This window comes from Sciurus carolinensis, chromosome 15 (genome assembly GCF_902686445.1).
Source record: "Sciurus carolinensis chromosome 15, mSciCar1.2, whole genome shotgun sequence".
Classification (NCBI taxonomy): domain Eukaryota; kingdom Metazoa; phylum Chordata; class Mammalia; order Rodentia; family Sciuridae; genus Sciurus; species Sciurus carolinensis.
The window spans coordinates 5,135,278-5,159,540 of NC_062227.1; the positions used below are offsets into that span (position 1 = coordinate 5,135,278).

Sequence of the window (24,263 nt, forward strand, 5' to 3'; positions counted from 1 at the left end):
CTCAGTGATTAAGCACCCCCGGGTTCAATCCCTGGTACCAAAAAAAGAGAAGAATGAGGAACGGGGTACGGTGGCACATGCCTGTAATCCAGGAACTCGAGGCTGAGGCAGAAGGACCGTGGTTCAAGGCCAGCCTCAGCAACTAGCAAGACCCTGTCTCAAAACAAAAAAATGAAAAGGGCTGGGCTTGTAGCTCAGTGGTAAAGCACCCCTGGTTCCATCTCCAGTACCAAAAAAAGTGAATGAAGAAACACAAATATATCATCAGGGAGCAGCATACGCTGGTGCCTTCTTGATCTTCCATGGAAAATTCCATCCATTCATCTGAAATCTCTTCTACCTGGTCTTCAAGTTTGGGAATTTTATCCAATTTTTGGAACTGTAGCAATGAGGCTGCCCAAATGTTTCATTTCACTTCCACCAGCTTCACTGTCCAGCACATACAGGGAAGACATGCAAGGACCTCCTGGTCTTTTCTGAAACCTCAGCTTCCTGCACATCTGCCACGCCAAGGCTTTCAAAGGGTTTTTATCATTTTCTTTATTTCCAGATAAACTACACATCGCATCTTTATTTTTGTGGTCATAGTCCAAACCAGTAGGAGTGCTACAAAGAAGCTGTGCTGGGTTACCTTTCATAGCACGCTGGTGATGGCTCATCCCAGCTACTGTACTTCCTGAGGTCCTGAAGAACCCCAGTGACCAGTGTCATCAAGCTCTGCAGATGAGCCGAGTGCAGACATCGCCACTGCTAACGTTCACAAGGCCAAGGCAACCTCCTGGATTTCCTCCAAACAAAATGCTTAGACAGGCAGAGTCACCAAGAAGTTTGTCCACTGGAGACCTAGGGAGACTGGACAGATGGTAAAGGAAGTCTCTCCAAGAGCAGGTGTAACGTCTTCCCTGACTGGACCTAAAACAGGGTCCTGAGCAAGACCTTCACTCCTCTTTGGTGGATGAGAAGAGTTCTGTGGACATGTTCTCTGAATCTCAAGTATGAAGTCAGACTTTCAGGAGAAAGGAAAGTGGGCAGTTATTGGACACAAGCGAAGATTCGAGAGAATGGAAGGAAAATGTGAGGAAAGAGGCAGTAAACCGAGCCACAGGGCTGCTTCTCACTTGGTCCAATTGGACGAGGACCAGTTTTAGCAAGTTCTCTTCGCAGCAGGCTCTCAAGTCAGACCTTTAGTCCCAGAGACTCTGGAGACTGAAGCAGGAGGATCCCAAGTTCACGGTCAGCCTGGGCAATTTAGCAAGACCCTGTCTCAAAATTTAAAAAGGGCTAGGGGTGCAGCTCAGTGCTAAAGTGCCCCTGGGTTCAATCCCCAGCACTGGGGGGCGGGGCAGGAAAACTCATGGATCTTAGTTTTCTTCCCAGACCACCAAGTGGTGAGAGACTGACAGCCCGGCGGGGGGCGGGGGTCTCAGGATCCGATTCTTTGTCCCTAGTTGTTCCTGAGCCCGTGACTGGATCCACGGTATAAATCCACTGAACTGGAGTCCAGAAGGCTGACTGACCCTACCTGTCGCGGCGTGGTAGGACGGCAGGAGTGGCCGGGCTGAGAGCCGCAGCCCCATCAGCCGCCCTAGAATGGGCTTGCTGACCGGGTGGCAGCTATAGGCAGGCGGCAGGTGGGACCTGGGGAGCCCCGGCCGCCAGGGGGGAGAGCGCGCCTCCACCACGCCCTTCCCCCAGGGCCGGAGCGGTGTGGTCAGCCAGCCGGGACTGGACTCTGGAACCCTGAGCCCATTCGCCTCTCCTCCTCTCCCTGTTCTTGTGGCTTTTGTGTCACAGTGACACAAAGCTGATTGGCACTCATTTCACCTTGGGGTCTTTGGTTGTGAAATGGTTTAGTGATGATTAAGAATCTAGAATTTTCAATCAAAACCCACAAACGCCATGTTAGACTCCAAGGTCTGGAGGAGGACAGAACCCCATCCCAGTGGAGGGGTGGTGACAGGCTGGGAAGCCGAGGACAAAGGCCAACGGCAGCCAACGGTGATGGTCACTTCGCTTCTTCCTTGGAAAGCAGGACCACTCCTGGATTCCTTGTCAAATAAGGAGCACGCTCCTCACCACCGTCTCCCCGAGAGCCGGCTACGCACCCCAGGGCTTGGGCAGGCCCTCTCGGCCACCCTGTGCTCAGGGGCCGCCTCTGCCAGGCCCTCCCCGGGATCCCCGCTGCTCCGGTGCACCCTCCCCTCCCTGCCGGCTCCTCCACCTCTGCGGCAATCCCGGCTTCCTCCCGTCCCTGGCTGGTTCTTAACTCTGCCTGTTTGGATAGGAGGTGTCTCCAAGAAGCTCAGGTGGCAGTGCGGGATGTTCAGGGGCGGACGGGGAGAGTGAGAGCTGTGAGCTCGCCAGGAGATTAATCCACCTGGTGGACTGATAATTGGAAAGGAGTCCGTACTGCACGGTAACTGCAGGCGGTGGGCACAGCTGAAGGAAGGTCATCAGGGGTGTGCCCCTGGGACTGTATGTCCTGTCCCTGGCTCCTCATGCTCACTCTCTGTACTTTCTGGCTACCAAGAGCCCAGCAGCCATTGGACACTATGCCCTCCCGCCATTCTGTTCTGCCTTACCCCAGGCCCAGAGCAATGGGGTTGGCGGACCCTGGACTTTTCCTCCTCTAGTTGTTCCAGCCGGGTATCTTGGTCATGGCAACAAAATGCTAACGGGCTGCCAAGTACCTGCGACGCACCCATTAGAAATGGGAGAGCAGGCTACTGCGGCACAGAGCGGCTGCCAGTGCTCCAGCAAGAGGCTCCCCAAAAGCTGGGTCCTGCCAGTGACCACCTGCGTCCTTGGATGCCTCCCTGACGTGGTCTGAGGCCCCAGTGTCCTGGGGCAGGACGCTGATCACCCAGAAGGCCGCCTGAAGCTGCCTGGCTGCAGCAAGTGCGGACTGGCATAGGCTGTGCGTGGGGACTGAACGGAGCTGCGTACTGGCAGAGCGCGGCAGGCGGGCTGCGCAGAGCTCTCAGCTCCAGCACCGGGAGAACGGTGCACAGAACGGTTCCATGAGCGCCATGCACCACCGGCCCGAGGGTGGCCCAGGCTGGCCTCCGCCAGGCCAGAGCTCGGTCCTGAGCCCCGAGGCTGCCGCGGCTGGGGCGGAGGGGGAGCTGTAGGAGAGGCTGGACTCGCGCGACCGTGGGGAAGCAAGACGGCGAGCACAGCCACGGCTCGGGGGCAGGTTCTGCCCGTGGAGCGGGGCGCCCGGTGGGGGCTGGTGGCCGGGAGGGCTCGGGACCCTGTCCAGAAGGCACACAGGGACGTTGCCAGGACCTGGAGCGGTGCAGCCGCGGAGCCGCCAGGTGTCCGGGCCTGTGGTCCTCGCGGTCGTCCTGCTGAAGGCACCTCCGCCCGACTGGAGGGGAAGCTGCAGGCCTGGGACTGACCGGCACTCTGCCAGCAGGGCCCACGGCCAGGGGACCGCCGGCGGCCGCCTGTGCCTGACACGTATTCTCAGGAGCCCACCTTTAGCTGCACCCCCACTTCCTGGAACTTCTTCCAAAAATCTAAAGGACCCTCGTCCAGCCCCCTCATAACCATGGCAACGGACGAGAAGGGAGTTCAGTAAACAACATCCAGTGGCCAAGTCTCTGCCCGGCGGGCGCGTGGGCCCCGGGGTGCCTGTCCCCCGGCTACAGCAGAGGGTGGCCGGCAGCTGGTGGCCCCTGCGGCGTGGCGGCCGCTGGGCGAGGTTGTGCAGTGCGCCTGGGCACAGTGGCCTGGCCCCTGGGAGCACCGCTGCCCCGGGGCCTCCGTCAGTGTGGCGAGGGCACAGGAAAAGCCACCAGCACAGGCCTTTCCCACGGGGTCCCTGGGGGCCGGGCGCAGAGGCCCACAGCGGGAGGCACTGGAAGGAAGGCGCTGGCCTAGGGCTGCGGTCAGCTGCCGCTCCATGCTCAGTCACCGAGTGCAGGACGAGACCTCACCAACACAGGGCGGGAGAAACCTTCCGAACGGGCTGGACCTGAGGGGAAAGCGTCCGCCTATCCACTGTGAGGCTCAGGGCACAGGACCAGGCGGGACCTGGCAGCCAGGAGGGGCTCCGCTGCCCGGGGCCTGGGGTTGGGGTCATCCGCTGCCACCAAACCCAGCCTCTTCTCAGGTCCCAGGGCGGATCCCCGTTCCCACGCGCGCCCCCATGCTCTGGCTCCGGGTCAGCGTAGGAGAGGCGCATGGCTCCCGCCAACCACGGCAAGTCGAGGAGATTCCCGCACACGGTGACAGCGATGACAGTGGCCTTGATCACACCACATTCCTCAGCAGAAAGGCCCAGGCCCCAAGGCCTGGAACTGGAATCTTCCATCTCTGTGCACGGCTCAGTTAGCAGCGTGAGGAATTTTCCGGAAGGCGACCCTCTGATCCCACAGACCCTTACCCATGCTTCAAACAGGAGTGAGATTCAGAGATGTCACGGGTCAGGAAGGACGACAGAGGAGCCGAGTCACTCCACACCCCGTGGCAGAGCCAGGGCTGGGCGAGGCAGAGGCGGAACAAGCCCCCTGCTGACACGGGGACGTGGCCTGGCCGCTGGCTCCACGAGGAAGCTCCAGTGCTCTCGTGTGACGCCACCTCGCCTCTCTGTCCAGCGCCGCGGGGGCCCTTGCCGCAGCAGCAGGAGCCCTGTGGTGGGGGCAGGAGGCACACGGAGCCGGGCCTCGGGCCTGGCCCAGCTCTCCCGGGCTGGGCGCTGCTCAGCACTGGCCGGTCCCACCACGCTCCACGCTCCCGCTGGCCAGTCGGGGTCCTGGGGGAAGACTTGCGGGGCCTGATGAACAGAGGAAGGGTCTAAGGATGCAAGACTGTGCCTTTACCTCGGGTCCCCAAGCCTACGAAGGAGCACCAAGCAATCTGGGAGAGGGCGCCCCTTCAGACCTGCGGGCGGCCGTCCTATTGGGGCCTAAAGACTGAATCATCCAGAGCCCAGTCACGTGTCCCTGCTCGACAGCGTCAGGGAAGGAACAAATCTGTCCTGCGAGGTCTCTGCCTCAGCTCTCTGGCTGCTGTCCTGGGCTGCAGGCCCCTGGCCGTCAAGCGGGAGCAGGGGGCTGAGCGGGGACACGCTCACGGCTCCTCATTTGCACTCTGGTCCCGATCACCCCAAGGTGGTGCACCTCAGCTGCGGGCCTGGCCTGGGCAGACTGCCCCTCACTGGGCTTGAGCCCGCAGCTCCGCGAGGAGAGCCCGGGTGAGCGCTCCTGCGCCGGGGGCTTCGACCCCAAGACGACTCCACCTGGACAAGGTCTGGTCAAGGACGCCAATCACCTCCCGGGTCCCGTCCTGGGTGTGGGCCATCTGCAACGGGAGAGCGAGTTACAGCGCTGCAGCAGACTCCGCTGTCCCGCCGCGACCCTCTTCTCGGGCTGGGCGACCCAGAGCCGCGCCTCCCTGCGACCTCCTCTCCACCCCAGGCTCCGAGCAGAAGCGGCCACTCGGGCTCGGAGGAGGCCGTGTCTCCCAGCGTGCCAGTCAGGGCCCTGGGCTTCTTGGCCCAGGCTTGACCTTCTGGGACACTTGCCCCGGGCCTTGGTGTCCCCCTGCATGAGGGCCACCAAGCTGCTGGAGCAGGGCCGTCTCCCCAAGCCACCCTGCTCCAGCCCCGCCCAGGGTCCTGTGGGAGGTGCGGACCTGCAGAGTCCTTGTTAGCCAGGCTGGCAGGTCATTCAGACAGGCCAGGACATCGCCCCAGGGCGGCACCCGAGGCGCCAGGCTGGAAGGGCTCTGGCCGCGCACTGGAGCACCCACGGCTAGGAAGCCAGTCCTGCTGTCCCCGTAGGGACTTCCGCTCTGTCCTCCCCGCAGTGGAGCCGACTTGGGGACTTGGCAGCTAGGCTCTGGCGCTTTCCGCGCTCCTGCAGCCCCAGGCAGGCCAGCAGCGTGAACTGAGGCCGACTGCCCTGCGTGACTGGGAACCAGCCTCCCGGCGTGGGCGGAAGGCAGAGCGTCCAGCTACCCAGCAGCCCCTGCTGAGGGCGCCCTCCCACCCAGACCGAGGCAGCTGGACATGGAGGCGGAGGGCTGGAGTCTCCCAGCAGCCACGCGGGCCCCGGCGGGCGGCTTCCCTGCACGGAGCAGGACTGAGCCGAGGGCCGGGTGACACAGAGTGGCTGCTGTCCCAGCAGCAGGGCTGAGGCTCCGTCCACAGGTGTGGTGGGCACGCGCAAGAGGTCAAGGGACACACATGCCAACACCTTCAGGGTTCAGAAGTGCCGGGTCAGCTTTTTAAAGTGACCTCAGAATGGTTTCAGGCTCAGTGTGGTTGCAAAGGCAGCGCCAAGTGCCCGTCACGCCGCCGTCCCTCCTGTCCTCCGCTGGCACGGTACGCCGTCGCAGCGCGCCCTGGGGGTCCTTCTCTGACGTCCCAGAGCCCCGGCTGTCCTGGGCTCCCTGGCCGTGACAGCTGGACTTTTCCTGTGCGGATGACCTTGAGGCCACACAGCCGCGGGGTGGTGGTGAATGTCCCCGTTTGGGCTCATCTGATGTCCCATGTCAGACCGGGGCCATCGGTGCTGGGAAGGAAGACCAAGAGGAGAAAGTGCCATTTGCCCCACGACATCGTCTCCAGAGGACTCACCGGTGACGGCGACGGCGACGTGCCCTGGAGGGGCTGGAGGGCAGCTGCCTCTGCTCCCGCCAGGCGCAGGCCAGGCTGGTGGTAGCAGGGTCACCTGCGCCTGCGCTCTCGGGTGGCCTGGATGGCGTGCTGCAGGCTGAGGGTCCCTGCAGGCTCCCGCGCCTCCCCACCTGGCCCGCCAGCGACGAGTCCCCATGGCGGCCGACTGCGGCGTGGCCACGGGAGGGGTCCTGGGCGAGCCTGCGGGCTGCACTGTCCTTGCTGAGCAGCTCTCTGCTTCCTGGGCACGTGTCCCCAGCTGCCTCGCCTGGGCCCACGGAGTCAGCAGCCCAGGAACCGAAAACCACCGTCCTCCTCCAACTGCTGCTGTGGCTCCCGGGTCACAGCAGGGAAGGAGCCACTGACGCATGTGGTGTGTGTGGTGTGTGTAGTGTGTGTGGTGTGTGTGTGTGTGGTATGTGTGTGGTGTGTGTGTGGTGTGGTGTGTGTGTGGTGTGTGTGTGGTGTGTGTGTGGTGTGTGTGGTGTGGTGTATGGGCGTGGTGTGTGTGTGGTGTGTGGTGTGTTGTGTGTGTGTGTGATGTGTGTGTGTGGTGTGGTGTGTGTGTTGTGTGTGTGTGGTGTGGTGTGTGTGTGTGGTGTGGTGTATGTGTGTGGTGTGGTGTGTGTTGTGTGTTTGTGTGTGTGTGTGGTGTGGTGTGTGTTGTGTGTGGTGTGTGTGTGTGTGTGGTGTGTGTGGTGTGGTGTATGGGCGTGGTGTGTGTGTGGTGTTGTGGGTGTTGTGTGTGTGTGTTGTGTGTGTGTGGTGTGGTGTGTGTGTGGTGTGGTGTGTGTTGTGTGTGTGTGGTGTGGTGTGTGTGGTGTGTGTTGTGTGTGGTGTGGTGCGGTGTGTGTGGTGTGTGTGTGTGGTGTAGTGTATGTGTGTGGTGTGGTGTGTGTGTTGTGTGTGTGTGGTGAGTACAGAAGATCTGCCCTCAGCAAGTGCGCCCTCTCCCCTGCCCGTCCTGCCAGGGCTCTCCGAGACCCGCCCCCTGGCCACTGCAGCTGCAGCTGGCCCGCGTCCCCTCCTGGGACCACCCTTCTCTGTGAGTTTACGGTTCAGATTCCACTCGAGGCTGAGATGGTGCAAACCTGCGCCCTGCAGGTTCCTCTGTGCCGTGGCGGGTGCACCTTGTGAGACAGAGTGGACTCCTGTGTGGCCCTGTGCCACGACGGCCAGACTCCTTGGCTCTCAGCACGCGGGAGCACAGGGGTGGACGACCGCTGGCCCTGCAGGGGGAGGTCTCCCTGGGCGTCCGGGCCCTCCCCGCGCTCACGGCCACCCTCCAGGGCCGGCCTGGAGAGGCTCGGGGGCCCTGGGCAGTCCACCTGGACTTGTGAAAGCTCACGGAGCTGCGTGTTTGTAAGTGAAGGCAAGCTGGGCCTGGTTGTGCCCACTGTGACCCCAGCTGCTCAGGAGGCTGGGACAAGAGGGCCACAAGTTCCATGCTGGCAGGACAACTGAGTGACCCTGTCCCAAAATAAAATAAATAAAAGCATCCTTGGTTCAATCCCCAGAGCCAAAAAAAAAGGTGGAAGCAAGACTCCAAGCCCCAGGGCCACGCCCAGGGCAGCCGGTGGGCGGGGCTCCGCCGGCCACGCCCCACGCCCCGCCCTTGAGTGTCTCACAGAATCCTGGTGAAATACGCAGGGCCCACCCCCGCCACTTGGCTTCCACAACTTGGTGGGGTGAAACACGGCCACGATGTCGCAGGACCGAGCTGCCAGCACCCCAGGACTCCATCCCAAACTGAAGCCCCGTGAAACACCGACCTCGGCTCCACCAGCCCCAGCCCCTGGCACCCGCTGCTCTGCTTCCTGTCTCCGTGAGCTCCATCCAGGCACCTCCTGCCCTGGGTCACACAGAGTCCTCCCTGTACCCACTTTATTTCTCTCACACAGCACCTTCGAGGTCCACCTTGTCACAGCCTCAGGCCAGGACCTCCTTTCCAGGTCAGGTAATGTTCCACCCCACACGGAGGCTCCGTGTTGTGTGTTGGTGTTGGTGAGGCTGGTGGTGGTGTTCCACCCTGTGGCTGTTGAGAATGCTGCTGCACAAAATCTACTCGCGCCCGCTTTCAGTTCCGTGGGGTATGCGCACTGGAGTGAGGGTGCCTGTCCTGTGGCAGCTCTGGTGCCATCAATGGACCATTTTAACCCTGCCAATGGGAGAATGAGAGGCCCAGCGCCTTTGATGCGCGGCCGCCATGCTCTGACCTCTGATCAGCCACGCAGTGGAGGAGCAGGGAATCTCGCTGGTTCGGTGCCAGCTTCCCTCATGACCAGTGCTGCTGACACCTTCCCAAATGCTTCCTGGCCACCCCGACGTCTCTGCAGCACTGGCTGGTCAAGGCCTTCGCCCTTTTGGATTCGGTCATCTTGTTGCAGCGTATGGAGCCCTTAGCGGACAAGTTTAAACACCTCCTCCCACCCGAGGACTGCCTCTGGGCTTCTTGGTCGCGTCCTTTGATGCACAGACGTCCTCGATGTGGGCCAGGCCCGGCGGGCCCGTCTTCTCACGGGTGCCGAGTCTGTGGGGTCAGTCAAGGCCCGCTGCCTCATTCGCAGCCTCACCGGGCGCAGTCTGGTGGCCCCACGCTCCTCCCGCTCCTCCGCCGCCTGGGCTTGGGGAAGGAGTTCTAGGCGATGAACAGCATGTCCTTAAGGGAAGCCCTGTGACCGGCGTGAGAGGCCCGTGGCTGCTCGCGGCCCTGGGAAGAGCCGGGAGGTTGCAGACCAGCTCCCACAGGGCCCGGTCTGTGGCCCTGCCCGTGCCCTTGGCCTGCAGGCCGGCCCCGCTTCCTCTGGGCCTCCTCCTGTGACTGAGGGCATCGCACGGGCAGGCTGGGCCCTCCCGCTCACCCCTGACCGTCATCCGCCTCGGGGCAGCGTCCCAGGGCACCACTGTAGACCCGGGACCTCAGAAGATGCGCCCGCTGACCCCTGGAGCACAAAGGGAACTGGGAGTCGGGGAAGCAGGGAGACTTACAGAGGCCACGGCTTCCCGGGCGATGGTGCGGCCCTCAGGAGTCCCGAGCAGGAAGCCGAGGAGGAGGCGCCTGACGAGCGGGCCGCACGCAGGCGCGCTGGGGTCGGCCGGGCTGCGCTCCCCTGCGGCAGCCTGCAGATCCCTGGCTGAGAGCTGGCCGCGTCCTGACAGCTGCCGGAGGCGGTGGAGCACGGCCCCCGCCTGCACCTGGAGGGCAAGGGCGAGGTGGAGGTCAGCAGCCTCCAGAGAGGCCCGGCCAGCGCCCAGGAGGGCAGGGGATCTGCCGGGCCAGGCGCACGGCCCACAGGACAGACAGCACTGGGCTTCTCCACGCTGTGGCCTGCCCGCCACACCAGGGGCGGAAGCGGAGGAAAGTCCTCAGCAGAGTGAAGGAGGGCTTTGTGCACCGGGAGACACCCAGACGCCTGAAGCCAGCTGCCGCTGCCTGGGGACACGCACACACACACGGTCACACACAGTCACACACAGTCACTCGGTGTCACACAGTCACACAGAGTCACAGCCACATAGAGTCAGTGTCACAATCACACACGGTCACACAGAGTCACACACAGTCACTCGGTGTCACACAGTCACAGAGTCACAGTCACATAGAGTCAGTGTCACAATCACACACGGTCACACAGAGTCACACACAGTCACTCGGTCACACACAGTCACACTCACATAGAGTCAGTGTCACAATCACACACAGTCACACAGTCACACACACTCTGTCACACACACACACACCCCGCACGGCACAGTGGCTTGGTCCCGACACTGGGACCCTCTGCTCGTACACGGTGAAGGCTTGGGCAGAGGTCGCGAGTGCACAGTCCACATAATAATGGTGATTGTTCCGCTCTGTGCTGCTTTTGCATGAAAACGCTGGTTTCATGCTGAGACGCTGCTAGAGAAGGGCACGCGGAGTCGGGACCTGGGAACAATGCGGGCACCGGGCATCATGGGTCTGAAAGGCCGCATGGAACTCCGCCCCACCAGCCCGGCTCTGAAGGAGCTCCCAGGCTGTCCCGGGATTCCCACGGCCGCTCTGCCATGAGGGCTGGTTCCCTGGAAGCCACGGGGCCTCGGTGTTGCCTGGGGTCAGCGCCACAACCCCGAGCCAGGCCGTGAGAAGCAGCGCTGCGGGCTCTCCCACAGTCCTCTGCCCCGGCAGCCCTGCCCTGGGCTGGGGCACCTACCCGGGGCTGTGGGCGCGGGAGGCTGAGACTTCACACCCCTCTCCTTGGCTTGGCTCTGCCCTTCTGTCCACGTCTAGTGTGCCTGCAGCCCCTCTGCTCTGCCCAGACCGGCTGGCCTCACGCCTTCATGTCCAGAAGTTTCTACACAACCTGCTGATACTTTAAGTACTTTTAAGTTTTTCAAGTGAAAGACGTAAGCTTTCTTTTATTTTCCTCTTAAACTATTATTTCTTAGTCAACATTACAAAAACTTACTATATACTACAGGAAATCTGAAAAGAGAAAAGGAAAAATAATAAAATGATCTATAAGTCCACCATCCAGAGAGTCACGGTTCCTGAGCTGTGTCCCTCTCGCCTCTCCTCTGTGCGTGGGGACACACCACTCAGCACCCAGGGCCCTGCGAGCAGTTCACTGCGTCCGAGGACACTCCCTAGCGGTGGAACAACAGGGTGAGAGGGCGCGAACCCTGGCCACGCCTGACGGGCACAGTGAGACGTGTCGGGGTCGTCATGATCCGGTCCCATCAGCAAGGGAGATGGATGCTGGATGGCAGAGAAGGTGGTCTTCCGGAATGGGCAGGCCCTGGCACAGGCACTGTGCCCCACCCCGTGTTCCCGTGCCTCGGGGACAGCAGCAGAGGCAGAGGTGCCACCAAGCCATGCCTGACCACGCAGCTCAGGCCCTGCTTCTCAAGTGACCTGATGGACCATGTGGGGTCAAAGCTCACAGAACTCGGGGTGCGAGAGGTGTGGGTTAACCCAGGAAAGCTCCCTCACGGTGTCATCCCTCGCGGTGTTGGCCCCGCACGGCCAACATGAAGCCCTGGTGTCAGCCTCCGACGGGGCAGCCACAAAGCCGTGGGCACGCGGCACCTCCTACTCCCAAGGAGTTCCTGCTTCTATCCAAGAGGCCTGAGCATAGCAAGGAAGAAGCTGCACAGGTTCTACTTAAAGAAACAGCAAAACTCCCAAGCTGTGCCAATGTAGAACTTTCTAGAAGTTAAATCTTAACTGGAAAATTCATGTCTTTGTACTTGAAAAGTGAGTCTCTGTCAGTATCTACGGTCCCTAAGGAATGTAACAGACAGACACCTACCAACTTAGTTCACACCAGACCAAATACGAAATGCATATTCAGAGATCATGAGTGCTTCATATGTCTTAATTATTACTGCTAGATAAGATGATGAGAAACAAACTAGGATTTCCCTTAATTGGTTTAATGTGAGCTTTAAAAAGGAAGAAATAGAAGGTTTTCTTTTTAATCAGACATGGATCAGGATAATTTCTTTAAAATGTTTAATTTTGATCCAAAAGAAATTATCCTCAAACTTCAACTTTTAAAATCCAAAACTGTCCTTCCCCTGCCATGCAATCCTCTAAACAAATAAAGCACACAGGCCTCCGTACCGATCTGCTTCTTCCAAACAACAGAAGGACCGGAGCGAACAGGAGCAGAGCTCGCCACAACCAAGCCCCGTCCTGTGATCAGCAACGCAGCAGCGGCTCTGGCGGCCGAGCTCGGAGCCCGAGGACGAGGGTTGCAGGGAGGTGCCAACGCGTCCGTCGAGGCCCGGCCTCCTGTAACTGCCACACTCCACTGTCTCCCCCACTGTCACCAGTCCTGTACTCAGCTGCCCTGTTATTTAGGAATGACCAAGTCCTTCTCCAGAAGCAAAGTGGTTGATATCAGGTGACGACTTTCGCAAGAGGTCTGGACAAAGCCTCAGTGTGAAGATGTGTTGACTGATCCCAGAAAGCGGTGCGTCGGGAGGAAGCAGACCAGCCTCCCTGTGGCCCCCAGCAGGCAGGCGAAGGAGGGCAGAGCCAGCCACAGGAGGACCGATCAAGCAACCCCAGGGCAGAGGCCCCTGAAGGAGAACGGGAGGCCCTGACTGATGGGCAGCATCTGACCACACCCCCAGCCACACCCACCTGCCGCCCAGGTGGACATGGCCCCGGGCCCAGAGCTGTGCTGAGGGTCCTCTCCCAGCCGCCCTCAGCTCCACAGCCCAGCCCGAGCAGCGGGCCGCACCTACCATGGTCCGTGCTCTCTGCGGGCCTCCCTCCCGTGGGCTGTAGTAGAAGGCCAGGAGCCACAGCAGGGCCGCAGGGGGGTCCGCCTCCGACCTCAGCAACAGCTCAGCTGCCATGTCAGCCCATCCTCCAAAGTGGGCGAGCAGGAACCAGCTCTCCAGAGGCCCTCGGTGGGACCTGCAATAGAGCCGGGGCGTGGCAGCGGGCAGCTGCTTCTCTCTTTTCCTTTGGCTATGCTGACCCCAGGGGCGCTCTGTGCTTTATTGTTTTTCTTGAGACAGGGTCTCACTAAGGTGCTCAGGCTGGCCTGGAACTTGCGATCCTCCTGCCTCCGTGCCCTGAGCTGCAGAGATCATAGATATGTGCCACTGTGCGTGGCTGCTTTAACGTTTGTGAGTGGCTGGCTTCAACTGTGCTATTCACTCCAGTGTGACCTGCAAAGAATGCAAGCTAGACTCGGCCTGTCAGAGTGCCACTCTGAACCCAACAGAAAGCGTCTAAAGGGACACCTCTCAAAATTCCAAGTGTGCCAGGTACAGTGGTCACACCTGTAATTCCAGTGGCTCGGGAGGCTGAGGATCAAAAGTTCAAGGCCAGTCTCAGAAATTCAGCGAGATCCTCCCTAAATAAAATATATAAAAGGCCTGGGGGTGTGGCTCGGTGGCTAAACACCCCTGGGTTCAATCCTCAGCACCAAAGCCAAAACAAACCCCGGTGTTCTGAGGACATCAGACAGTGAGACTTCACATTCAGATTCCTTAAATGAGTTCAAATCTGAGAAAGGACAACCTGGGCTGGGACGGCAGGACAGCAGGAGGGGACTCAGCAGAGCACCTCGCGGCCTTCCACCTGGCCTGCACGGCTGGGCTGCTGTGCAGACTCAGCATCCCAGCCACAACAGTGGCCCTGGGCAGTGCCAGGGTAGGAAAGGGGTCCAGCTGGAAAGCAGGGGAGGCGGGGGCAGGAGGTGGGACATCGGTGGAAGCACGTCCAGCTTCCTTTCCAGTGAGACCCAGGTTCTGGTCCACATTTCAGCAATGGGGAATTTCCCTGAGCCCTGTACTGTCTTCCTTCCTTCCACACGGATCTCAGTGCGGGGAAGCTAAAGCTTCTTGCAAGCCACCCCCGCGTCACACAGGGCCTGGTGCGCGCTGTGGGAAGGCCGGGCTCTCCTCCAGCACAGGGGCTCTCGGCCGGTGAGCGCCTCCCCTACAGACAACGGAGGGCGGGCCTGAGGTTCGCGTGGGGGACTTTCCTTCTGGACAGGCCTGAGTGGGACAGGAATGCTCCAGGCTTGTCTGTAGTTGGCTCCATGGACCTGGCCTGGCTCCTCCTCGCACAGGACCCCTGAGCTCTCAGCACAGTCCTTGCCTCCCTGGCCGCTGTGTCCAAGCCCTCTCCGAGAACGTAGGATAAATGTTACGAAGCTGACTTGCAGAACAGCGGAGGACGAGGGGGAGAGGGGCAGCTCAGCCCTACACCCGCGTCCCTGGGAGGAGAGCACCTCATCAGTCTCAGCGGCATTGGCTGGGCTGGGTTGTCTGGGTGGCTGGGGCGCAGGAGGGCAAAGCTGCCCTCCATCCGTCCATCCTGACCTACCCACCTGCACAGCTTCCTGCACCCTCACTTCTCAGCAGACAGTAGTGCAGCCTGTCTGAGGAGAGTCCAGAGAGCGTCCATCTGCGCCCTGCTCAAAGGGAAGGAGAGGACGGAGGGAAAGACCTGCCGGTGGACTCACCCGTGAGCCTGGGCTTCAACCGCTTCTCTGAGCAGCTGGGAAATGTGCTGCAGAGGCTGGAGCCAGCGTCCCGGGGGGAGATCTGTGGGAGCAGAAAGGAAGTCAGAGGGACCCAGGAGGAGCCACCTGGGCCAGGCCTGCAGGAGTCTGGGGATGTCTGTTCTCTTCTGGTTCATGGAACAAGCCCCACTCTCCCAGCCGGGAGCTTGTCAGCCTGGGAAGGAAATACCTGTCAGCGTCACCAGGTATTTCCAAACGTGAGAGCGCCCCTGGTGCGGTCACAGGGAAGCAGGTACAGGGTGCAGAAGCAGCACCGTGGCCAGGTCTCTCCTCTCCACCCTCCCGACCTCCGCTCCACCACCGCTCGCCTCAGAGTTCAATATATGCAGAGCCTGTACTAAAACCACCATGAGGACTCAGGAATGGATTGCTCCACGGTTTTCTACGCTCGTGATGAAATTTGGTATAAGATTGTTGGCTTACATCGAAGAAAAGACAAGAAAAAAACACACGGGCTTGGTACAAACAAAGGCTTCTGAGTTCGCTTCTCTGGCTTCTGTGACCTTAAGATGTCCCCTCACGTGTTACCTACATTCTTGTCAAGGTCTGAGTGACAGGTGTGACAGGGCACCTAGGACAACAGAGAGCGCTGAGGCCAGTCTCCAGGGTGCCACGGACAGCATGGGCACCCGCCCGCCCTCCATGGAGCTCCGTGACCTTCAACTCACAGCTTCTGGGCATTTTTCTCTTTCTTTTTTTTTTTTTTTTTCTTTTTTTATTAGTGGCTTAGGTATTTATCATCCCTCTCCTATGGCTCCTAGCTAGGGCTCGGAAGTGACCATCTCTTGTGCCCCAGAGACCCGTGGTGGACATGAGATACGTTTCCCATGAATGTGAATAGGACATTTTTTCCTTCTAAAAGCAACGCACAGAGGAGTGTTCCGGATCCTGCCCAGGAGCTTCTGCACTTCTGCTTGAAGTCAACTGTTGATTTGGGGCAGACATCTAGGACAGTCACCGAGCGACAGGGCAGACAGGTGGAGTCCCTGCCCACCACCCGCCTGGCCTTTGGTCAAGTTCCCACGTGAGCAGGGACAACCCCCATCTGTCTTCGGGGGCTTAGTCGGGTTCCCAGAGGGCTGACCTCGGGCTGAGCCCTTCTGACCCTGCTGCGAGGCGCACCCAGGACAGCGCGTTCCTGACCAGGGTCTTGTTGATCAAAGCCTCCTGTGTGGTTCCCACACCTTAAGTTTCACCCGGAGATCCCGCTGGGACCACCCGCCCCCAACACCCAGGACAGTGCCAGATGGGTCCTAAACAAGGAAGAGGAAGTTGGGCTTTGTAAAACGCTCTGAAGCTGCACGCCCACCTTCCTCCAGGAGACCCCCTCGCCATGGTGCACGGAAGCTTAGCCCGCGGCCACGGAGCCACACCCCAGCACCTTCCACTGCAGCACCTTCGACCGTCCCACCTGGGCCCAGGAGAAAGGAAGGGTGCGGGGGACAGGAGACGGCCCGCGCCCCCTCCGGGCTTCCTGGGTCAGAGGAGCCCTGCCGGGCACCACGGGTCCCTGCCAGCCCAGGCGGCCCTCGCCTGGGTGTTGGCCGCGCTCCCTGAACCTGAGCTGGCACGTCCAACGCAGGCGGAGGCTGGCAGGAGGTGGCTGCGGTGCCAGGTCAGCATGGCACCAACTGTCCAGCCCCGGCCCGGGAGGGCGAGTTCCTGGGTCGCCCTGGCCTCGCCCTTCGCCGTGTCTGCTCTTCAGCAACCCCCACCCCCCGGTGGGAGCCCGTGGGCCTGGAGCAGACCCTGGCGGAGGGCCGAGGCCTCTCTCCTCTCTTCTCTCCCCTTCCTTGGTAGGTGATCATAACCAGGTAGTAAAGCAGATTCTCACGCGGAAACCCGCAGGTGAGCCTGGGAGCCCGAGGGCTTGGACACCATGCCTGTCCCCATGGTGTCACGGGGAGGGACCAGAGGCAGGGTTACCACTGGCCAGAGGTCTTCCCCAGAGGTCGCCCTGGTCTGGGCAAGGGCACTCACCGTAGGGAAGTTGCGACAGCACCGTGGCAAGAGGCGGAGGGGCGTGAGGAAGGTAGGCCCTGAGCGCAGACTTCAGCTGCAGCGGGTCAAACGGAAGAACAGCACAGACGTCAGGCCTCGCCGGGCAGGAGGAGCACGGTCCTGTCCTCTCTGCCCCGAGAGACCTGCCGTACTAACATGGTCAGACATCTTCTTGAACTTCAGTAAAGAAAATATGCTTCCAGTAAACTTATAAATATTATTCAGAATAATGAACCTTTTTAAACTCACTTTCTGGGACTTGAGAAAAACAAAGTCGTGCTCTTGAAATCTTATCTGAGCTCTTTTCCTCACACAAACCCAATTACACACCTAAATATTCCAGTTCAGCTGCATGTGGAAGCTCACGCCTGTAACCCTGGAGGCTCAGGAGGCTGAGGCAGGAGGATGGCAAGTTCAAAGCCAGCCTCAGCAACTTAGCAAAGCCCTAAGGCAATTCAGAAAGACTCTGTCTCTAAATAAAATATACAAAAGGGCTGGGGATGGGGCTCAGTGGTTAAGCACTCCTGGGTTCAATTCCTGGACCAAAAGAATTTTTAAAAAATCTCCCAATGCAGTGGGAGCAGCTGGGAGAGGCTCCGTGTTTCCGTGTGGTTTGATTTTTAGTCGTAGATGGATACAGTACCTTCATCTTGTTTATTTCTATGTGGAGCTGAGGGTGGAACCAGTGCCTCACGCGTGCCAGGCAGGCGCTCCACCCCAAGCCACAGCCCTGCCCTCCCGTGCTCACACACCCTGCAGGCCACCAAGCTACAGCCACCCACCCCAGAGGCACAGCAGTCAATCCAGCTGGCGCTGGGACCTGGAGAGCCTGCGGTGCACAGGCTGAGTCTGCGACGTGTAAGTGCGCGTCACAAACACGCCGTCAACACGCCCTCGCCAGCGCCCGACTCCCGCCACCACTCCCAGGAGGCCAGTGGTGTGACTTCACAGGAGCTTAGTTCTGCTGTTCTTGAGTTTCAGGTAGACGGAGCCGCAGCCTGCGTGCCCCTCCGGGTCCGGCTGTGCTGGCCCAGTGTGCTTTTTCTGAGATCACCCATGTCACCGCCGAAGTTCTCCACTCCTCCCTGGTTGCTCTGAGCAGCCACCATGTGAATATGCCAGGGTCCAGTCACACTTTCCCACCAACGGGCACGGGGTTCTCTCCGGTTTGGGGCTATTATGAACAAAGCTGCCAGCAACATCTGTATCTTCACCTGTGTGGACAGGTGCTTCCATTTGCTGGGCAAGTCCTGCAGGAGAGGGGTCACTGGTCAGGGTGGGTGCTGGTTCACACCCCCAGCAACAGGGGGACTTTCTAGTTGCTCCACATCTCACTAACATTGGGTATTGCCCAGCTTATTGATTTTAGCCTTTCTAGTGGCATGAGACATCAGCTCACGCACGCTTTTCCTGGTGACCAATGACACCAAAGAGTTTTCATGTACTCACTGCCAGTGTATATGTATCTTTTAAGTCTTCGGTCCATTTCTTTTGGTACTGGGGATTGACCGCTGAACCACATCCCCAGCCCTATTTTGTATTTTATTTAGAGACAGTTGCTTACAGCCTTGCTTTTGCTGAGGCTGGCTTTGAACTTGTGATCCTCCTGCCTCAGCCTCCGGAGCCACTGGGATTATAGGCATGTGCTACCACGCCCAGAGTCTCTGGTCCATTTCTAAGAATCGGGCTGTTTCTAAGGAAGCAGAGCACACTCTTCGCATTTCTGGCCAGTTGTGTTGGAAGTGGGTTCTGCAAACACCTCCCAGCTGGTGGCCAGCTTGCTCTTGCTCTTACTGCGATCTGTCAAAGAACAGCTGCTGAAAGTCCCACGAAGTCTGGCTGCCCCACTGGCCTGGAACGGTCACTGCTGCTGTTCTGCATTCCTTCTAGGAAGTTCTTGCTTGCCCCAACACGAGTGGACATTCAGCTATCCCCACCATTTGTTAATGACTCTCCTCACCCTGCTGAGCTGCCCAGTGTCTCTGTCACAAATCAACTGACCACACAGGCACATGGGCCGGTCCTTTAGCCAGTAACTTGCTCCATCACCATGGCTTTAAGTCTTGATCGGAGAGTGTGAATCTTCTGATTTTGCTTTGCAAAATCGCCCTGGCTGCTGCAGGTCCTTTGCATTCCCACGTGAGTTTGGATTCAGCTTTGATTTCCATCCTACAAACCTGCTAATGCACTGGGACTGCACTGAAGTGACTGGCCAGCTGGGGAGAAGGGCGCCGGGGCTCTGAGTGGCTTCTCCCTTCACTCATCCAAGCAGGCGTGGGGTTTTCCGGCAATGCTGTGCAGTTCTCAGCTGGGGGCTGTGTGTCTCTGTGAAATGTATTCACAAGTATTTGATGTGTGACTATGAGTTTGTCTATTTCTTCTTTTACTTTGGTTAGTTTTTCCTTCATGTGTTTTGAAACTGTTATTAGGCACTGATGTCTGGTATTTCTGATGATGAACCAACCATTCAGTCATCAGGAAATGTCCCTCCTTCTTGGTGAGCCCCTGGTCTGTGCTGACAGACACCCCCTGGGCCTGCTGTGTACATAGCACATCTGTTTCCTTCCTTCTACTTACAACCTACCTTCGTCTTTATAGTCAAGATGAGTAAACGGAGAACAATGTTACTTTTTTTTTCTGTTTTTAATATGATCTGACATCTCTGCCTTTTTATTAAAACACTTAGTTAATTCTCACTTACTTTTTGAAGCTAATGTGCTCTTGGTACGTTTGGTCTTAGGTCCACCTTTGGTTCCACACCCCTAGACCCTGCGGCCTGGGCAGGATACTGTTCTAAATTAAAAGCAACGAGGACTCCAGTCCAGAGCACAGCGCCCAATGCCAGGAGGCCTGGAGGATCCTGGGAACAGCAGAGTCGCTACTGCTGCAGAGCAAAACCACTCTTGCCGGGTCCTCTGCCCCAACCTGGGTATGTCCCAGGAGGCCAAGGGCCAATCTGCTGGAGGTCAATTCCTAACTGGGAATAAAAGGAATGTCCAAGGGAGGAGGAAAGATGTTTATAGTCACACCTCAAAATAATCGTGAAAGTCAGTGCCTCTCTGGGGAGCCCCCCCGCCCAAATTCCAGGCTGGGCGCCACTGGCAATGCTGTCTGCTTCCTCCCCAGGGAGGAGCACGGGAAAGGAAGTCGGAAACGTTCGCTGCTGCCACAGCCCGGGGGCTCCTGCAGGGCCCAGCACCCCAGCTCTGCCCTCATAAGTCCAACTGCAGGCAGCACAGAGGCGCCCCGCCACCCTTCCCGAGAGGCCGCACACCACCGTGACAGCCAGGTCTGCGCCACCAGGCACCAGGGCCCATCACGGCGCCGGCGGAGGACGCTCTCTGGGATAAAGAACCCCGTTCCACACAGGCCTGCACTGAGCATGCCTTGGCAGCCCTCGCCCGCTGGGGCCCCTGGCTGGCCGAGGCACCTGCGCACCTGGTCACTGCCATTCTGTTCTCCTCCAGTCACTGACGGCTGCCCCAGCCTCTGACAGGACGAAGTCACCACCATGAAGAACATCCGGGGCTGCTTTGTAAGAAGTGGTCCTTCCTACGTGGCCCTGCCCAGCAGGACTGCAGGATGCCTCTTACTGGCTGAGGGTCGGACGCCGCAAGAGGACGAAGCGTGAACATGGGACTGCGTTTCTTCCTCCAGGTCCCCTGCTGGCGCGTGGGCGCTAACAGCCGTAGACGAGCTCCAGGCACCAGGGTACCAGGCAACAAACTACCTTGACTTATTTCCAGCTAAAATGGCTTCACCTTTGCTGGGGCGTTTATTTGGAAGCTTTCTTCATGAGCAAAAGTCCATCACAATTTCTGGAAACAGCCAGATGTGGTGGTGTGTGCCTGTGACCCCAACCCCTCGAGAGGCCGAGGAACGAGGATCAAATTCGAGGCAACTTGGGGCAGACCCCTTAGGGCAACCTGGTGAGACCTTGGCTCCCAATGAATAAAAACAGAAAGGGCTGGACATGAATCTCAGCAAGAGGGGCACCGTACCACCACTGGAGAAAAACAAGTTTGAAAACAGGGCTGAGGGTGTAGCCAGCCACAGAATGTGTTTAGCACACGCAGGGCTGGGGTTTGGACAAATGAACCAAGGAATTTTGAAAATAAAAGCATTCCTTTCAGGTAAGTAGCCAAATACTGTGAACGGCCTCTTTTTCTCTGTAACACACAGTGTAACGAACCTGCTTGTTTTCTTTTTCCAGAGCTTCCAGGAAGCACCGTGTAAACACCTGAAGGGCAGCTAGGACTTCTGGGGCTCCATCCGTTTCCAGGAGTGCGCACCTGCACAATGCGACATGATCGATACACTGAGTGAGTGACGCGCAAACCTGTGGCCCTGAACTGCAACACAGGCGAGAGCGGACCGTCCTGGCCGGAGCCTCAGCACCGGGCATCAGACTCCAGTCCCCGTGTGAAGGCAGGAGAGCCCTGCCGCTCTCTTTCCAAGTATTTTCTTCAAAAGCGCACCGTGCGAGCTCTCTCGGTTTGAGAATCACTGAGCGCTGCACAGCCCTGGCGAGGGTCGCTTGCTCTTTGCAAGCATCTGTGCGCCCCTGGCCCTGACGTGCGACATCAGCAGACATTTTGCTTCCATAAGCAGCAACAGAGCTGACCCGAAGGGCCAGATGGCTCAGGCAAATCCCCAGCAAAATGGCTGGAGGATCCAGGTGCACCTGGTTTCTTTCCCTGCATTTTCATACAATTAACTTTTTGCTTAAGCTAAAAAAAAAACGATTAAAAAAAAAAAACAAAAAAACAGAAAGCAGAACCCTGCCACTTGGCCTGCTTCACACTAGGGGACTCTGCCGCCTTATTTCCAGGTCATCTAGCTCAGAGCTGGCATGTTTCAAGATGACCAAGGGGTGAGGTATTCGTGGTTGTCAAATCCCTTTCCCCAGAGCCACCGCTGTGCGTGAGGACGGTGGGGCAGAGGCAGGGCGGTGCCCTGCTGCCCAGCATCTGCCGGAAGCTGGAAACTCCCTGGGTGAGGGCCTGGTCTCGGGACCCCAGACTGTGTGCCATGACCAGCCCAGTGTGCCACCACCGGCCCTCTAGAACCCAGCACCTCTCTCGGGGGACTCGCATTTTAAAATAAAAATTCACGTGTTAGAAGACAACACGCCTGGCCTACTCTGCCCTGGGGAAAGTTCTCTCAGGCAGGCTTTATCTCCTCTGGCTTGCCGGCTTCCCGGCTCTAAAGCCTTTTCCAAAGCGCAGCCGGCCCTCCTGTGGCGGGGGCGGGAACTGCACCTCTCCATTCCAAGCTGAGAAGCCACCTGGACCTTTCGTGACCAAACGCCAGTCCACTCTGCTTTTAAAATTTAGAAAGGTTACAGAAAAGAAAGTTATCTTAATTCTTAGGCATAGGCTTTTAAATACACGTTGACTTTGGATTTTTACCTTCAATTACCAAAACGCCTGGCCAGAAAAGGAGTCAGAAACTCACATTTCCCCTGGTATCGCCAGACAACGTGCTTGGAGGCTGAGCATTTTTAGATCAACTGCTGGCAGAAACAGCATCATATTTACCTGAACATCTCATCAACGATTCTGAATACGGCGGGATGGCAGGCTGCTTGCGGCTGTGAAAGGGACAGACCAGAGAAGGTGAAACTACAGGCACTTCGGCAACAACAACTTGCTGTTGTCAGGCAGATGCTTTCCGGCGGCTGGTACGCAGAACATGGGCGTCCTTCTTTGGGTTAGGAGAAAAGAACAATTGGCGTGCGGGTGGCTCTCTGGATAGGGATATGGGAAGCTTCATTTCCTCCTCGGCCCGTGTGCCCCACATTTTCTATAATAAGCCCTTATGATCCAGAAAGATGAATAAGTTTCATGGATATTCAAAAATACCTACCAGCGCCCTAGTGAAAACTCGGCCCACCTGTGTGGCCAGTTTTATTTAAGTGTGTCCTGGTCTGACCTCCTCAGCGGCCTACAAGTGCCTCAAAGGCAGGTTTGGCTTGCTGTTATGGGGGTCCTGCTTATTTAGTAATGAGTACACAATAATTTAAAATTATTATTGGGGAAGCCAGTAGCAACTGTCATGCTGGACTAAATGACATTACCCAGTCAATGCACTGTGAATTTGACAGCTTTAATTATTTAGGAAGAAAAGAGTGTTATGGAAGAAAAAAGTTAGCTTCAACCCAAATGATGAAGGATACCTAATTTACTCCTAGAGTACTTTCGTGGTAGGTTTTGATGATTGACATCTGCAGAGGCTGGTCTCCTGTGGCCTCCTGTGGCCTCCTGTGGGGGTCCAGGTTCCATATCTTCTTGGCCAGAGCTCAAAGCGTGAGTTTACGCCTGATAGAAACACCTCGATGTGTTATAAAACAGGTACTCTGCAGTAGAGGCCACACGTCGGTGGGCCAGGCTCTTCAGGGAACGTCTTCGAAGCACACTGCACGTGAACTGCTTTGGGAAGCATTTTTCGCAAGAAAGAAAATGTGCTCTGCCTCTGCAGTTTCCTGGACCACCCTGAAGAAAGCATGGCGCCCAGGCTCCCCCTCCTGCCCTGCTGGTCTCTTGTGGCACTGAGTGTTCGCCACCTAGTGCTCACGCGGCACCACTGCAGGCTGCCCAGGAGGCCACTTGTTTGTGAAGGGACCAGGGCCTTTGCTTACTTGAAGGAGATGGATTTGTGATTTGCAAGTTGAAACAGTAACCCATGATCCCTAACCTTCGCCTATGTGCACGTTTATCTAAAACCAACATGAAATTCTCACAAATTCATTTTAAATAAGTGACTCACCAGAGGAAAGGCCGCCACTTCCTGGTTTTGATCTTATCAAGTCGGTTAACCTCCCTGCCTCCCAGCCTCACTGTAAGTCACCATTGTGAAGAGGTCACTGGATACATGCCCAGAAAATATCATACGTTTCTATGTATTCAAAATGGAAAAGACCAAGCGAGGGAGAAGCAGTGCTGTCCCCAGGAAGCCTGCTTGGCCTAGGTCTGCAGACAAGGCTTCAGTTTTACACAGAGACCGGGTATTGGAGACCAACAACAATGCCACGTGCCACAGCAAAACAACAGTACCTGAGAAAGCCCAGGTAGGACTGTGGCAGGGTGGAAAATGGCAAGACAGAATCACCTGCAGGGTTGAGCTAGCCGAGAACCTCCAAGTCTGATTACGTGGATTTCTCGACGGCCAAGGAGAGGATAGTCCAAGGGGGAGACAAGGGCTGCCATCAAAGTCACAGATGAACCAGGTAAGAAAGTCATAGCCGCCTGCAGACAGAACGAGAGTGCAGGTGGAGACGTCCCCAGCCTGTGGACTCGGCCTGTTCTCCCACGTGTGGACTGTCCACTTACATTTCTTTCTTTCCAAATACTTCAGAATCTCATTGAGTCTCCCTCTCCCTCCACAACCTGTTTGAGCCCTTGCAGGCTGGGGCGCAGGGGAACTCTGCTAAAGAGCAGCAACAGGGATCTTGATGTTCAAGCCAAGCTCCCTTCTTGCCCCAGCTATTTCTCACGGCACCCTTTGCTGTTGGTCTTTAAAAAGAGATTTCCAGGGTCAGTGAGACCCCTCATGAGGACTGGAGTGCTCCCGGGTTGGGCATGTGTGCCCATGACATCAAATCACAA

At 58.1% G+C, this 24,263-nt stretch overlaps 1 protein-coding gene across 4 annotated transcripts in view; it reads right to left on the reverse strand.

The window, feature by feature from the left end:
• Positions 1-3,929: 3,929 nt before the first annotated feature.
• Fancc (FA complementation group C) overlaps positions 3,930-24,263 on the reverse strand; it is a 188,019-nt gene continuing 167,685 nt past the window's right edge. Inside the window, exons 9-15 of one of the 4 annotated variants that reach the window (XM_047526406.1) lie at positions 22,197-22,249; positions 20,849-20,948; positions 16,636-16,711; positions 14,596-14,677; positions 12,860-13,034; positions 9,614-9,820; positions 3,930-4,780 (exon numbers count right to left, since the gene is read on the reverse strand). In XM_047526406.1, the coding sequence (XP_047382362.1) occupies positions 4,457-4,780; positions 9,614-9,820; positions 12,860-13,034; positions 14,596-14,677; positions 16,636-16,711; positions 20,849-20,948; positions 22,197-22,249 (1,017 nt within the window). In that variant the 3' untranslated portion in view covers positions 3,930-4,456. Of the gene's footprint in view, positions 5,308-8,382; positions 9,336-9,613; positions 9,821-12,183; positions 12,692-12,859; positions 13,035-14,595; positions 14,678-16,635; positions 16,712-20,848; positions 20,949-22,196; positions 22,250-24,263 lie in introns of those variants that run through there. The other 3 variants (XM_047526407.1, XM_047526408.1, XM_047526409.1) reach the window with 3 other exon arrangements.